The sequence below is a fragment of the Microcaecilia unicolor genome, chromosome 1 (genome assembly GCF_901765095.1).
Source record: "Microcaecilia unicolor chromosome 1, aMicUni1.1, whole genome shotgun sequence".
NCBI lineage: Eukaryota > Metazoa > Chordata > Amphibia > Gymnophiona > Siphonopidae > Microcaecilia > Microcaecilia unicolor.
Window position 1 is genome coordinate 137,224,377 of NC_044031.1, and position 12,025 is coordinate 137,236,401.

Sequence of the window (12,025 nt, forward strand, 5' to 3'; positions counted from 1 at the left end):
GTTGGTGTCCTGGCATGTGAGGGGGACCAGTGCACTACGAATTCTGGCCCCTCCCACGAACAAATGCCTTGGATTTATTCGTTTTTGAGCTGGGCACTTTCATTTTCCATTATCACTGAAAAACAAAAACGCCCAGCTCACAAATTGGCGAATAAAACATGGACGTCTATTTTTTTCGAAAATACGGTTCGGTCCGCCCCTTCACGGACCCGTTCTCGGAGATAAACGCCCATGGAGGTAGACGTTTTTGTTCAATTATGCCCCTCCACATTTCTCTGTCCTTCATTCAGCTATATACAGTAGCTTCTACCCTCATACTTTCAAACATATAGTAGGTGACGGCAGAAAAAGACCTGTACGGTCCATCCAGTCTGCCCAACAAGATAAACTCATATGTGCTACTTTATATGTATACCTGACCTTGATTTGTATCTGTCATTTTCAGGGCACAGACCATAGAAGTCTGCCCAGCACTAGCCCTGCCTCCCAACCACTAGCCCCACCTTCTAACCACCGGTGCTGCCACCCAATCTCTGTTAAGTTTCTGAGGATTCATTTCTTCTGAACAGGATTCCTTTATGTTTATCCCACAAATTTTTGCTGAACACTGAACCTGCTGTTAAGTGAAAGAGTTTCCACAGAATAAGAACATTATTATGGAAAATTCTGACAAAGAATGTTACCCTGTAGGCTTTCCCCAACAACCTCACCCAAGCAGGCATCAAGGGGATTGCTGAATATCTCTAGTTACTGGCTGCACTTCACCTGGCTGCCACTAGTGGATAAATAATCAATTTTATTCACTTTTAACATTTGCCATTCACAATGTGGATTACACAAACTTCCGTGCATAGTCCATTATATGTGAAAGTTAAAATGCAAAAGTAATGAGTTGTGACGAAGCAGAGCAGCTCATTTATTTTCTATTTTGGAAAATCTGTCACAAAAAAATAGCTTTGTTTGTCTATTAAAAAAAAAAAGATAACTACGTTTAGAAAAGTTGTAGTTGTCATTATCTGTCAGACCCAATAGTAAAATTTCTTCTGAAAGTTTGCTGAAGAGTTCATCTGCATCCACCTCAAACTTTCTTGTGAAACAGGCCCCATACTTTCTAAGCCCTTTGGGGCAGGGACTTTCCTCCTGCATTTGATCCTGAACCCAGATTTGTAAGGTAAATAACGAAATCTAAAATTAAAATTCATATTATAGAAACTCATTGTCTTGTACATCCCTGTTCAAAAAGGGTTGACTGTTGAATAAACTGTAATATAATTTAAATTTGTATACAACATGTGCTGCATCAATTGCATGAAATGAGCTGGCTTCAGGGGCGTAGCCAGACTTCAGCAGGAGGGGGGTCCAGAGCCCGAGGTGAGGGGCACCTTTTAGCCCCCCCCCCCCCCCGGTGCTGCCGACCCCCGTGCCACTTTTGACCCCCCCTGGCACCCCTCCCCATCCCTCTCGACCCCCTCCCACTGCCACCAACCCTCCCCCGCTACCGCCAGGACTCACAGAAACAGAATCCAGATCAGCGATGTGCTGGAGTCCGACGCTGAAGAGACTTTGACTGGCGGGCATTGGGGACCCCTGCCAGCAAAGGTACCTGACGGCGGCGGCGGGGGAGGGTTGGCGGCGGCGGAAGGGGGGGTCAAATGTGGCAGGGGAAGGTCAGCGGTGGGGGGGGTGAAAGCAGGGGGGACAGGGCTAAATCTGCGGGGACCCATGCCCCCGTGGTCCCACCTAGCTATGCCCCTGGGCTAAATAAGGGGTCCTTTTACTGGACTGCAATATAAATAGGCCTTAGCATGCCCTTATATAGGTCCTTCTTGCACACTAAGGCCAATTCTACCGCAGCCATAAAAACCCTGATTTTCTATTTTCTGTATTAATAGCCATGCACTAATGGTGCTATTAGTGCACGGCCATTTTTTAAAATTACCACAGCACTTTCCGCCTCCTACTTTGTAGGCAGTAAAGGCTTCTGCATTATCTGCGTACTAACCAGTTAATGTGCGATAATTTTGATGCACTAACTGGTTAGCGTAGGAATGCCCACCCTCTGTCCCTGACATGCTCCTTTAAAAAAAATACATGTAGCACACAATAGCATGACTTAAGTTGCATGCACAAATCCGACCATATTCTGGATTTGCATGCACAACTTAATTAGTTAACAAGACAATCAGCACTGATAATTGCCAATTAACAAACAATTATTGACACTAATTGGCATTAATTAGAATTTACATGCACAACCGTCTACGTGTATTCTGTAATGTGATTCACATAAATTCTAAGTTGTATAGTTGGAAAGGGGTGTGGCTACGGATTGGGCGGGTTGTGGATGTTTCTAAAATCTCTGTGCATTGTTGTAGAATACACCCAATCTGCTCCTAATTTAGGCGTTGGCATTTACACCAATGCCTATGACTAAATTTAGCACAATGCAACAACAGCACATGTATCAAATCAGGAGCCTTTGATAGATTTCTTACAATAATCTCAGCATATTTTCACAAATTTCAAATAACTCCTATAAGGATCATCAGAATTCACAGCATCAGCATTGCCAACAAGATCTTCGAAAGCAACGATGTGCAAATCTTCGTCGATCCATCATTTTTAATGTATTTTTGAATTTTGTTAACTTTTCTTTTAAAAATCTTCCAAAAAGCAATAATGTCACTTAGCTTGCAGCATTTTTCCAAACTGTGAGAACCTCCACCGACATGACCAAGTTTCGTATCTTCCTCAGGGAAGCGGTTCAGATTTCAACAACTTGCAAATCGTCTCGAGATACAAAACTTGGCCATGTCGGAGGAGGTTCTGACAGTTTGGAAAACAGCTGCAAGACATTACTGCTAGCGAGAAAGCGTTTTGGAAGATTTTTAAAAGAAAAGTTAACAAAATTCAAGAATACATTAAAAATGATGGATCGATGAAGATTTGCACATCGTTGCTTTTGAAGATCTTGATAGCAACACCGATGCTGTGAATTCTGATGATCCTTATAGGAGTTATTTGAAATTTGTGAAAATATGCTGAGAATATTGTAAGAAATCTATCAAAGGCTCCTGATGTGATACATACTCTGTTGTTGCATTGTGCTGAGTTAGACAGTTGCCTGGGATGAAGATTATTGTAGTATTTATGTCCCTGCACAGTTAAGTATTTTGTCCTTTCTAATGGATTCATGACTAAATTTAGCCATGTGGATGGGTGCTTGGTGCATTCTATAAATCGCATGGAAATTTAGGCGTATTCTATAAAGCAAACCTAAATTTACGCATATGCTTAGGTGTATTTTTTCGGCACCAATTTTGTAGGCATGATATAGAATCTAGCCCTTAATGCATACAGATTGCAAGGTTACCACATGACACCTAAATATGTCCTGCGGTAACCCATTTTTCCGTGAACTAAACCCACGTTACAGCATAGCGCACCTTAGTAAAAGGACCTCTAAATAACTTATGCAGTATGCTCTCCCAATTCAGTATAATACATTTCTCCATTAGAAATAATAGCGTAATATAACATTTTTGCAAATAAAGCACTGAGAAGGTCTTGATGTGTGTGCTCACAGGGACACCTATTACAGCTTCTTATGTGTATTTTATGGAGAATTGTAGTTGAAATAGCTGATGCTACTCACACTATGTCCTCATAAGAAGGCACTGAATAACATAATGGAAAAGGTGACACAAAGACATATGCATAGTTTGGACCTAACTTTTCTAATAGCTGTGATGACTAAAATGTAGTAATTTGGAAATTCTTTCAAAAAAAAAAAAAAAGGAAGGAAGGCTCCTGAAGGGTGTAAGTATGTGTATACCCCCCCCCCCCCCCCATAAGTGTTCTGTTTGGTGTCCTATCTACAATGATCTGTCAGGGGAAATCTAAAGATGTGCTCTTCTTGAGGTCATTTTCTCTTCACATCCATGCACTGGACTGCCCTGTCCGAAAGAGCGGGCTGCATCAGTGGGCATGGGAATTGCCTGCGCTTGCTTTATGTTCTAGACATGGACACACACACACACACACACACACACACACACATACACTAAGAATCTTTACCATATGGTAAAGATTTTTTGTAATAATATATATAAAGTCAATTTTTAAATATATAGGACATGGCAGTGGATTATCGTGTTCGTCTTTCTGGCTTGCGTGTGGCAGGTCTGATTTCTGAGCAAGGCTCCAATATGTGGAATTGCTTTAATTATGACATGTCTTGTTTGTGCATGTATGTGTATAGGCACGGCAGATTCATACACACCGACAAATGTATAAAAATAGAAAGGGAAAAAATTACCACACAACCTGAGGAAGACGCAGGATTAATGGGTGCCCGAGAGATTTTTTTTTTTTAACCAAGCGAAAAAAAAAGAGGCTATGATCTCTTAGTCCCATCTAAAATGCTTTTCATTCACAATCCCTCTTCTTATCGTAATTGAAAACTGTATTTCTAAAAAAACAGATTGGGAAAAGTCCTTAGAGGAACGGCAGCAGCCTTAAAGTGGCCCTGGGCTGCTGCAGTGCGCATCTGGACTCAGGAAGGCGCACTAAAAGTAGATCTCCCTTTCAAGAGGATTGAGGAAGGAAAATGATTATCGAAAATTACAGGGAAAGGATTTGGGAGAAAGATTATGTCAAAAGGGACTTGGAGGGTTAGTGACTTCTTAAAAGAATAATGAGACACACCAAAATGAAATCTATGCTGATAAGCACAAACGTTAAGTTATGGGCACACTTTTTCATGCCAGGTTCAATCAACAGTGGAATTACTACCAAGTTTGAGCTTTCAATAAGATATTATTATTATTATTTATTTATTATTATTTATTGCATTTGTATCCCACATTATCCCACCTATTTGCAGGCTCAATGTGGCTTACATAGATAGACTTATTCCCTAGTTCCCGACCACCGAGTACAGCCTAAACTATAAAGAATTCAGGGAAGTGCCTTTCGTAGAAACATGTGTCGCCGTCTCTTTGAAATGCATTTGCCTAACTACTTTACTCTTGGACTACAAAAATAATTTCTGTACGTTCCACCCAAGGGCAGGACTTGCACTAGTCTGGATGTATTTTGCTGGCGTAATAGAAAATATATTCCGTGTGTTAATGCTCTTATCTATTATGAGACCTATCAGATTACTTGGTTATTTATCCGTCCAGATAAAGAGCAGAAGGCTTCGGTGAGAGACTGCTTTGCTCCATCTTAAAGTTAGAATCAGATTTTGCCTAGTGTAAACCTCTAGTGCAGAGCTTTTAGAAATGATAAGTAGTAGTAGTAGCTTTTCACGTATCCATCCATCTTCGCCTATATAGTTTAGTTGTCATTGGTAACGAGTTAAAGCAATTCCGAATTAAAAAAAAAAAATCGGTGAGGGGGTCTCTGTTCTGTAGTTTATGGATGACATTAAAATATCTGAAGTGAATCTTAAAACTGAAGCACTTTTTTTCTTTATTACATGGGGGTGAAAAGGGTCTTTCCTATCCTCAGCCTAGCCTGTGGCAATAAACCGGAGGATGGGAGTATTGATCCTTTGGGAATAATTTCACGTATTACCTTATCGCCACAGGCAGCGATCAGTGTTTCCTGTATTTAAGTAAACAAGTCTCATGAAACACTTTTGTTTGTTTGTTTCCAGTATGTTTATTTTTTTTAAGGTTCAGAGCTATCGTATTTATTTTGGTTTTTATCGACTCCCTCCTTTTTGGAAATTATTTATAAGGTTTAGGTCGGAGTTTTTTTTTTTTTTTAACACTGAGGTTGTCGTTTAAATTAAACTTTTGTCTTAATTGATCCGAGGTTAATATGTTGGGCAGAAACTAATACGAGTCCAAGCAGGTTAAGTCATGAGTACTCCGTGCTGTTTTCACGATGGTCTTTTTTGCTGACTTGCTTTAAAGTGTCTCGGCTTTTTACATAGGAACGCGTTTGCTTCAAGTCAAACCTTTCATTAATGAAGCAGGTTTTTGTTGTTTCTTTGGGTTTAGGGATATGCGGAGGAGATTTTATCAGATTAAAGTGACCCCACAGAAGAGTACAGAATGAAGGGGGCGGGGGAGAATAGGACTGAGCAGAAACACGGGGATGGAAGCAATAGCAGCAGTCTCTTGATGTCTGTCACTCGTCTGCTGCGGGACTCTCTCCGTGCAGCCAGCGCTTCCCCAAAGTGCCACTAGATGGCAGTCGCCGCCTTCGCTGGGCAGGTCTGCATTGCAGCCTTCTCCGACTGCGGCTCTGCCCGAGGTTCCCTATCATTTCAGACCACAGCTTGATTGATTTCTAGGAGGAACTTTGCAAACTGCCCTGCAAGGATTCCAGGCTAATGAGCACACTGTTTACCTGCCCGGAATGTTTTGAGCGATGTTTTTAGCATTCTGAAAGAAAGAAAGAAAAAAAAATCCCACCTCCCCTCTCTCATCCACCTCCCCCTTCTTTTTATTTATACCAGTGGCTAGTTGTTCTAACATTAACGTTACAGTACACCTTTGCAAGACTTTCATCTCCAGAGTTTTATGACACTTTTGTCAATGTGCAAAGTTTTTAATTAGACTCGCCAGACAGCCTGAGGCAGCACTAGCGCCACAAAGTCTTCATGTTCTTTCTGCTTTGCAGCACAACAAGCCGCTCTACTCCTTTGAAGACAATGCAGACTATGTGTACGACGTCATGTGGTCACCAGTGCATCCCGCACTCTTTGCCTGTGTGGATGGGATGGGGCGCTTGGATCTGTGGAACCTGAATAATGACACGGAGGTGAGCTTGGGAGTTAACCCTTTGAGGGTCGGGCAGGAGTGGGGGATGGGCGGGCTGGGCCGGGTGCAACCAGTAGCTAGTTTTCTCAAAGTACAAAGCAAAAAAATATGAATGCTTCCTAAGCATGCCTATTTATTTTTAAAGTTTTGGTGCCAATTGTTTGTGTTTTATTCTGGTTTGCTTTAAAACAGGTTTAAAGGAATCCACCCACTTCAAGCATTCGCCGTGAAGGCCTTTTTGGCTCCTGAGCCCAGATTGAGATTCGGTTCCATTCTCATTTGTAATCTAATTGACACAAATAATTACATGAGTTCTAATGGATTACGATTGCTTTCTATTGTTCCTACAATCTTTAATTTTGCATAATCCAACCCCCCCCCAAAAAAAAAAAAACCCATAAATTGTGAATTGGTATAAAAAATCCAGTTAAATAATAAATGTCCTTTCTTTCCTTAAAACTTTATTTATGTTTATATATTTTAAGGATTAACATGGTAGCTCCAAATTCATTATAGGGCCTCTAATTATGTACTGTATAAATTTATAAAATGTAACGGAATGATATGTCATTTATAGTTATAAATTACATTGTTTCCCCAGTTTTCTTAAGTTTTGATATGGTGAGAGACAAAATAGATTCATTGGAAATCTTGAAATGTATTGCACTAATGTAGGTTCATGATCTATCCTTGGCATGACAGTAAAATTCAATCGATTTCAAAGTCTCCATAAATAAGTGTGGGCAGGTAAGAGGAGGGATGAGTCCTGCAAATGATGTCAACTGTAGCAGGAAAAAAAAAAACAGGGGCTTTTGAAGTGTTCAGAGCAGGAAGCACTGCAGCCTCTTTAATTAGAGAGCTGACCCGCTGGGGGGATAGAGAAGGGCGATTGCCTTCAGAATTTCTTTCCTGGCGAGGGAGCATGTCCTTCAGGTGTTCTAGTTAAAAGCAAAGTGAGGTGTCTTTTAAGTTTGGATCTATACTATCCCAAAAGCATTCCACAGTTAACCCCCCTCATGAAGTGCAGTTTCAGTATTCAGAGATCACCCAATAACTATTTAAGTAGAATGATAAGTAACCTTCTCCTATAATTCCCAGCAAACTTTTCTTAGATCATTACAGGGCATATATCCCAGAAAGCGGACACAATAGAGTGAGCTGTACATTGAAATATTTATTATCTAGGGTTTTATACAGCATAGTGATCATAATTAATACTGAATTCAGCTACTACTAGTAATTTGCAAATATCATTGCTCCTTAGCAGAAACCGCATTCGTTCCTTTTAGAAATCCAGAGATTGTTTTCCCATAGGTGCAAAAAAAAATCCTTTGTAACCAGGTGTCCTTAAAGTTTACCAGAGATTTAATGTTCTGGTCCTTTTTGATAAAATGTCTTTGGAACACTATAGACTGAAACCATGCATAGGTGTAGACGTTGTTTTAAAGCACCCCAAAACTTGTAGCAAACATAATTGTTCTTTAAATAATTTAATTGCAGATAGGTCTGAACCCTATACTAAGTTTCCATGATTATCATTTCATTTATTCTTTAAAGGTGACCACAGAAGAATTTATACTGGCATATCATACAAATTATATGTTGCCAGCATTGCTCTGATTTCAAAGCGTCCATCTTGATTTCCACTGTTTTAAAGAAGGGTCTGTAAAGATTTGACTAAATTTCAGGTTTTTGTTTGCCACTTTTGATTGTAATGGGCTGCATTGTTAATTCAAAGCAGTGCAAAGAAGTATATGGTCATATTTACTATGCACCCTAACAAACTGGGCTACCTCTGTTCAGGAACAAATGGCAGATTAGGAGCTAGACATGGTTTAACACGAATGCAATCCTTATTATGTTTGCTTGCTAAACCTATATCTGTCGTTATATTAGTGTTCAAGATATCCTGCAGCATATTGAGCAAGTAAGAATTATGGTAACTCACTTTTATGAAGATTTCATTAACCTAAAAGTGTTTCTGCATATGGTCATACATGGTTTTAGTTTGTACATGTGTGCACATTGCTTTGGTGGAAAGCACAGTGAGGACAAGTGATGCTATTGTGACAGAAAAAAAGTTTATATATTTTTTGTGCTTGAAAAATGACTCAGTAACTACATTTCTGAGATGCTGGTACAAAGTAAATCTTTAAATACAGCATCTAAGCGACGTGTATGTTAAATACATGCCTAAGTTTGTAAAAACTTGTAAAAGCTCAGTCAGATAGACATGTCAACCCTGTCAAAGTGACAAAGAAACATAAACATTTTCGGAGATATTTTGGCCTTTTACACGTGTCCCAAATTTGACAGATTAAAAGTCTTTGCAACTATCGTCACTGCAGGTGTGTTTTAGGAGTATTCTTAAAGAAACAATACTAGCACATGTATCTGAGCATGAATGTATTTATTTTAAACTTTTTTTTGTTGTTGTTGTTTTTGAGTGCCATGTATTGGAATGTTCTATGTTATCCAGACTAGACTACACTTTTAAAACGTTAAAAAGCTTCAACCTGAAGAAGTTAGCATACTTTAGGTATCTGTGTGTAGAGAAATCCAGCAATAAAAAGCAGTGATTATAAAGAGCACAGATATCCTGCTTAGTCCTAGAAATTATTTCAAGGTTGTGTCTGGCCCTAGAAATACTGAAGACGTTTCATTTTGCTGCATGCAAAATCCGATTCTTTGGAGAAATGTCGTTTACTTTGTTTAAGCAAATTGAAACACAAATCTTTGTTTTGTGATTAGATTTGATTAACTCATCCTCGGTGGTTTCATAGGAGCCAACTTTTCAAAATTATTGGGGGTTCTAAAGGCGATGGAAATGCCCTCTCCCTGGACACAGTTTGTTTGTTCAATACTGGCGGGTGCTTGAACACCCCCAGAGCTGGCTCCTATGGGTGGTTTGATAAATGGTGACAAGCTTTAGTGACACAGATCTACATTTTAGGTGTGTTATTTGCTGTCCATTTAGCTGCAAATTGTCCACCCTGTTTCTGGCATTTGAACAGACTGTTCTGATGTAAATAAGTTGAACCGCAACATGCTTGGGGTGGAGTAACCCAGCTGAAGTACTCTGTGAACTCCAGTAACACACTTCCAGTGCAAGAGACCAACTGCACATAAATGCTATTTATTAAGAAAATAATTTAACACATGTGTTGAAGGAAAGCTACCCCCCCCCCAACTTATTGCTAAAGCACTCTGCAAGGAGTTGAACTCACTTGTTGAAGAGCAGGTTGCTTGCAGTACAGTGGCTTCTAGAAAAGATGGCCTGACGGTTTTAAGCTGCGGAGCCCATTGTTCAGGTTTCACTGCCTCTGGATAGAGACTGCAACAGTAGGAAGCTGTGAGCTTCCAGATATTAACGAGCTAAGCAAATAAGACTGCATTTAATAACACAGCTCTTCTGTCTGACTGGCTGTGTGCCATGCAGCTGGCATCCGTGTCAAAGTCTATGCAGATGCTCCTGCCTTCTGTCAGCTCTGGCACACAGTAGATGGGCTCTTGGTCCAGGCCTGTTGTGATAGCACATGTAGATTAGGGAATATGTTCAGTGACACCCCCCCCCCCAATACACATACATGACCACATCCAGTAGTATAAGCTGTACCTTTTTCTATAGTATATTATTTATCTTCTTGGGAAGGATTTCACAGTCAGTGTGTCCATCAATTTTAGTAACCCCTGTAGCATCTCTGACTGCTGTTTGTGTCTCTTCATGAGTGTAGATCCAGTGAAATATTCAAAATATATCTTAGCTTGTACAGTATTGAAAACCCAGCCACAGCGGTTATTGGTTGCATGCCTGTATTGTATAATCTGGAAAAAATGTTCATGCCATTCACTACCCTTTTACTGTGGAAAATCTTTCTTTTTTTTTTTTTTTATTTAAAAATAATGTTTCTTTCCCTCAACTCAGTGAAGCATGTTGATGAAAGAACAATGAATCCTTGTTCCCCTGTGCTAGTGTTACTTTAAGCTGTGTTTGGGAATTAGTGACTCATCTCATTAAGCATATCAATATAAACTGGCATATTTATCAATAGAATGAAATTAGCGTGATTATTTTGGTTATTATTATTTCTGTGCTAGGTTCCAACTGCAAGTGTGACTGTCGAGGGAGCAGCAGCACTTAACCGAGTGCGCTGGGCTCAGGGTGGGAGAGAGGTGGCAGTTGGAGACTCAGAAGGCCGCATATGGATCTACGATGTTGGAGAGGTACTTGCATGGTTTTACTGAACATTTAGGTAGAATTTTGTACAAAATGAGACGTATGAAACATTCAGCCTTATAGTGGGGGCTAGAAGAACTGAAAGCACATCCTTCGGACCACTAATTTTGCATGCTCTACGCCTAGCCTTTGCTTGTGATTTCAGGAAAATATGTGTTGCTGTTCCCAGTGTCTCAGACCTCCTTTGAAGTGATTCCTGCATGAACCTGACTGTAATTACCTTGCAATGATTCAGGGTCCAATCTTATGTCTATGGAGACAAGTACAGAGATTGACTCATTCTGCTTCTCCTGCTGCAGGCCATATAGAGAAAGGGGGCAACAATGTGGGACCCCTGTGGCCCCATTTACTTTGAGGGCAGACAGGAGGGATTTAGGTAATACATTTTCTGTTGTAGCTCAAGGTGAGTTACATGCAGGCACAGTAGGTGTTTCCTGTCCCCAGACATCACCTACATTTGTGAAGGGCAATATAGAATGTTACAGAATAGCACAAGGGGGGAATTCAGTTAGGTGCTGGGATGATCTGTGCTAAGCAGGGTGCTACTAGCTTAGCGCACATTTTGCACCTAACGTTTGGCAGCTGCATTTACGTCTGCCAAAAACTGGTGTAAATGCTGGCGTGCAACTAATGACAGTTGGACGTGTAAATGACCCCATTCTGTAACATCACGCCTCAATTCTGGAAACGTCCCTGACCTGCCCATGCCCCTCTCATGCAGGAGCGTAGCCAGACTTCGGCGGGAGGGGGGTCCAGAGCCCGAGGTGAGGGGGCACATTTTAGCCCCCCCCCTGGAGCCGCCGACCCTCCGCCGCTGCTGCCACCACCAACTTTGACCCCCCCCCCCCCCCCCGCCGATGACCTCCCTCTCGCCACCAACCTTCCCCCGCCACCACCTACCTTTGCTGGCGGGGGACCCCAGCTTTGTTCTGTTTCTGTGAGTCTGACATCCGTGCAGGACGTCAGACTCACAGAAACAGAGCAAAGCCTTGCACCGGAAGAAGAGGACCTC

General features: G+C 41.0%; 1 protein-coding gene across 6 annotated transcripts in view; it reads left to right on the top strand.

Annotated features, from left to right (window-relative positions):
* The window catches only part of DYNC1I1 (dynein cytoplasmic 1 intermediate chain 1), a 548,409-nt gene that overhangs the window by 429,654 nt on the left and 106,730 nt on the right, over window positions 1-12,025 (top strand). For all 6 annotated transcript variants that reach the window (XM_030200752.1, XM_030200770.1, XM_030200797.1 and 3 more), the window contains 2 exons: window positions 6,637-6,777; window positions 10,875-11,000. In XM_030200752.1, coding sequence (XP_030056612.1) covers window positions 6,637-6,777; window positions 10,875-11,000 — 267 coding nt within the window. The remainder of the gene's footprint in view (window positions 1-6,636; window positions 6,778-10,874; window positions 11,001-12,025) is intronic.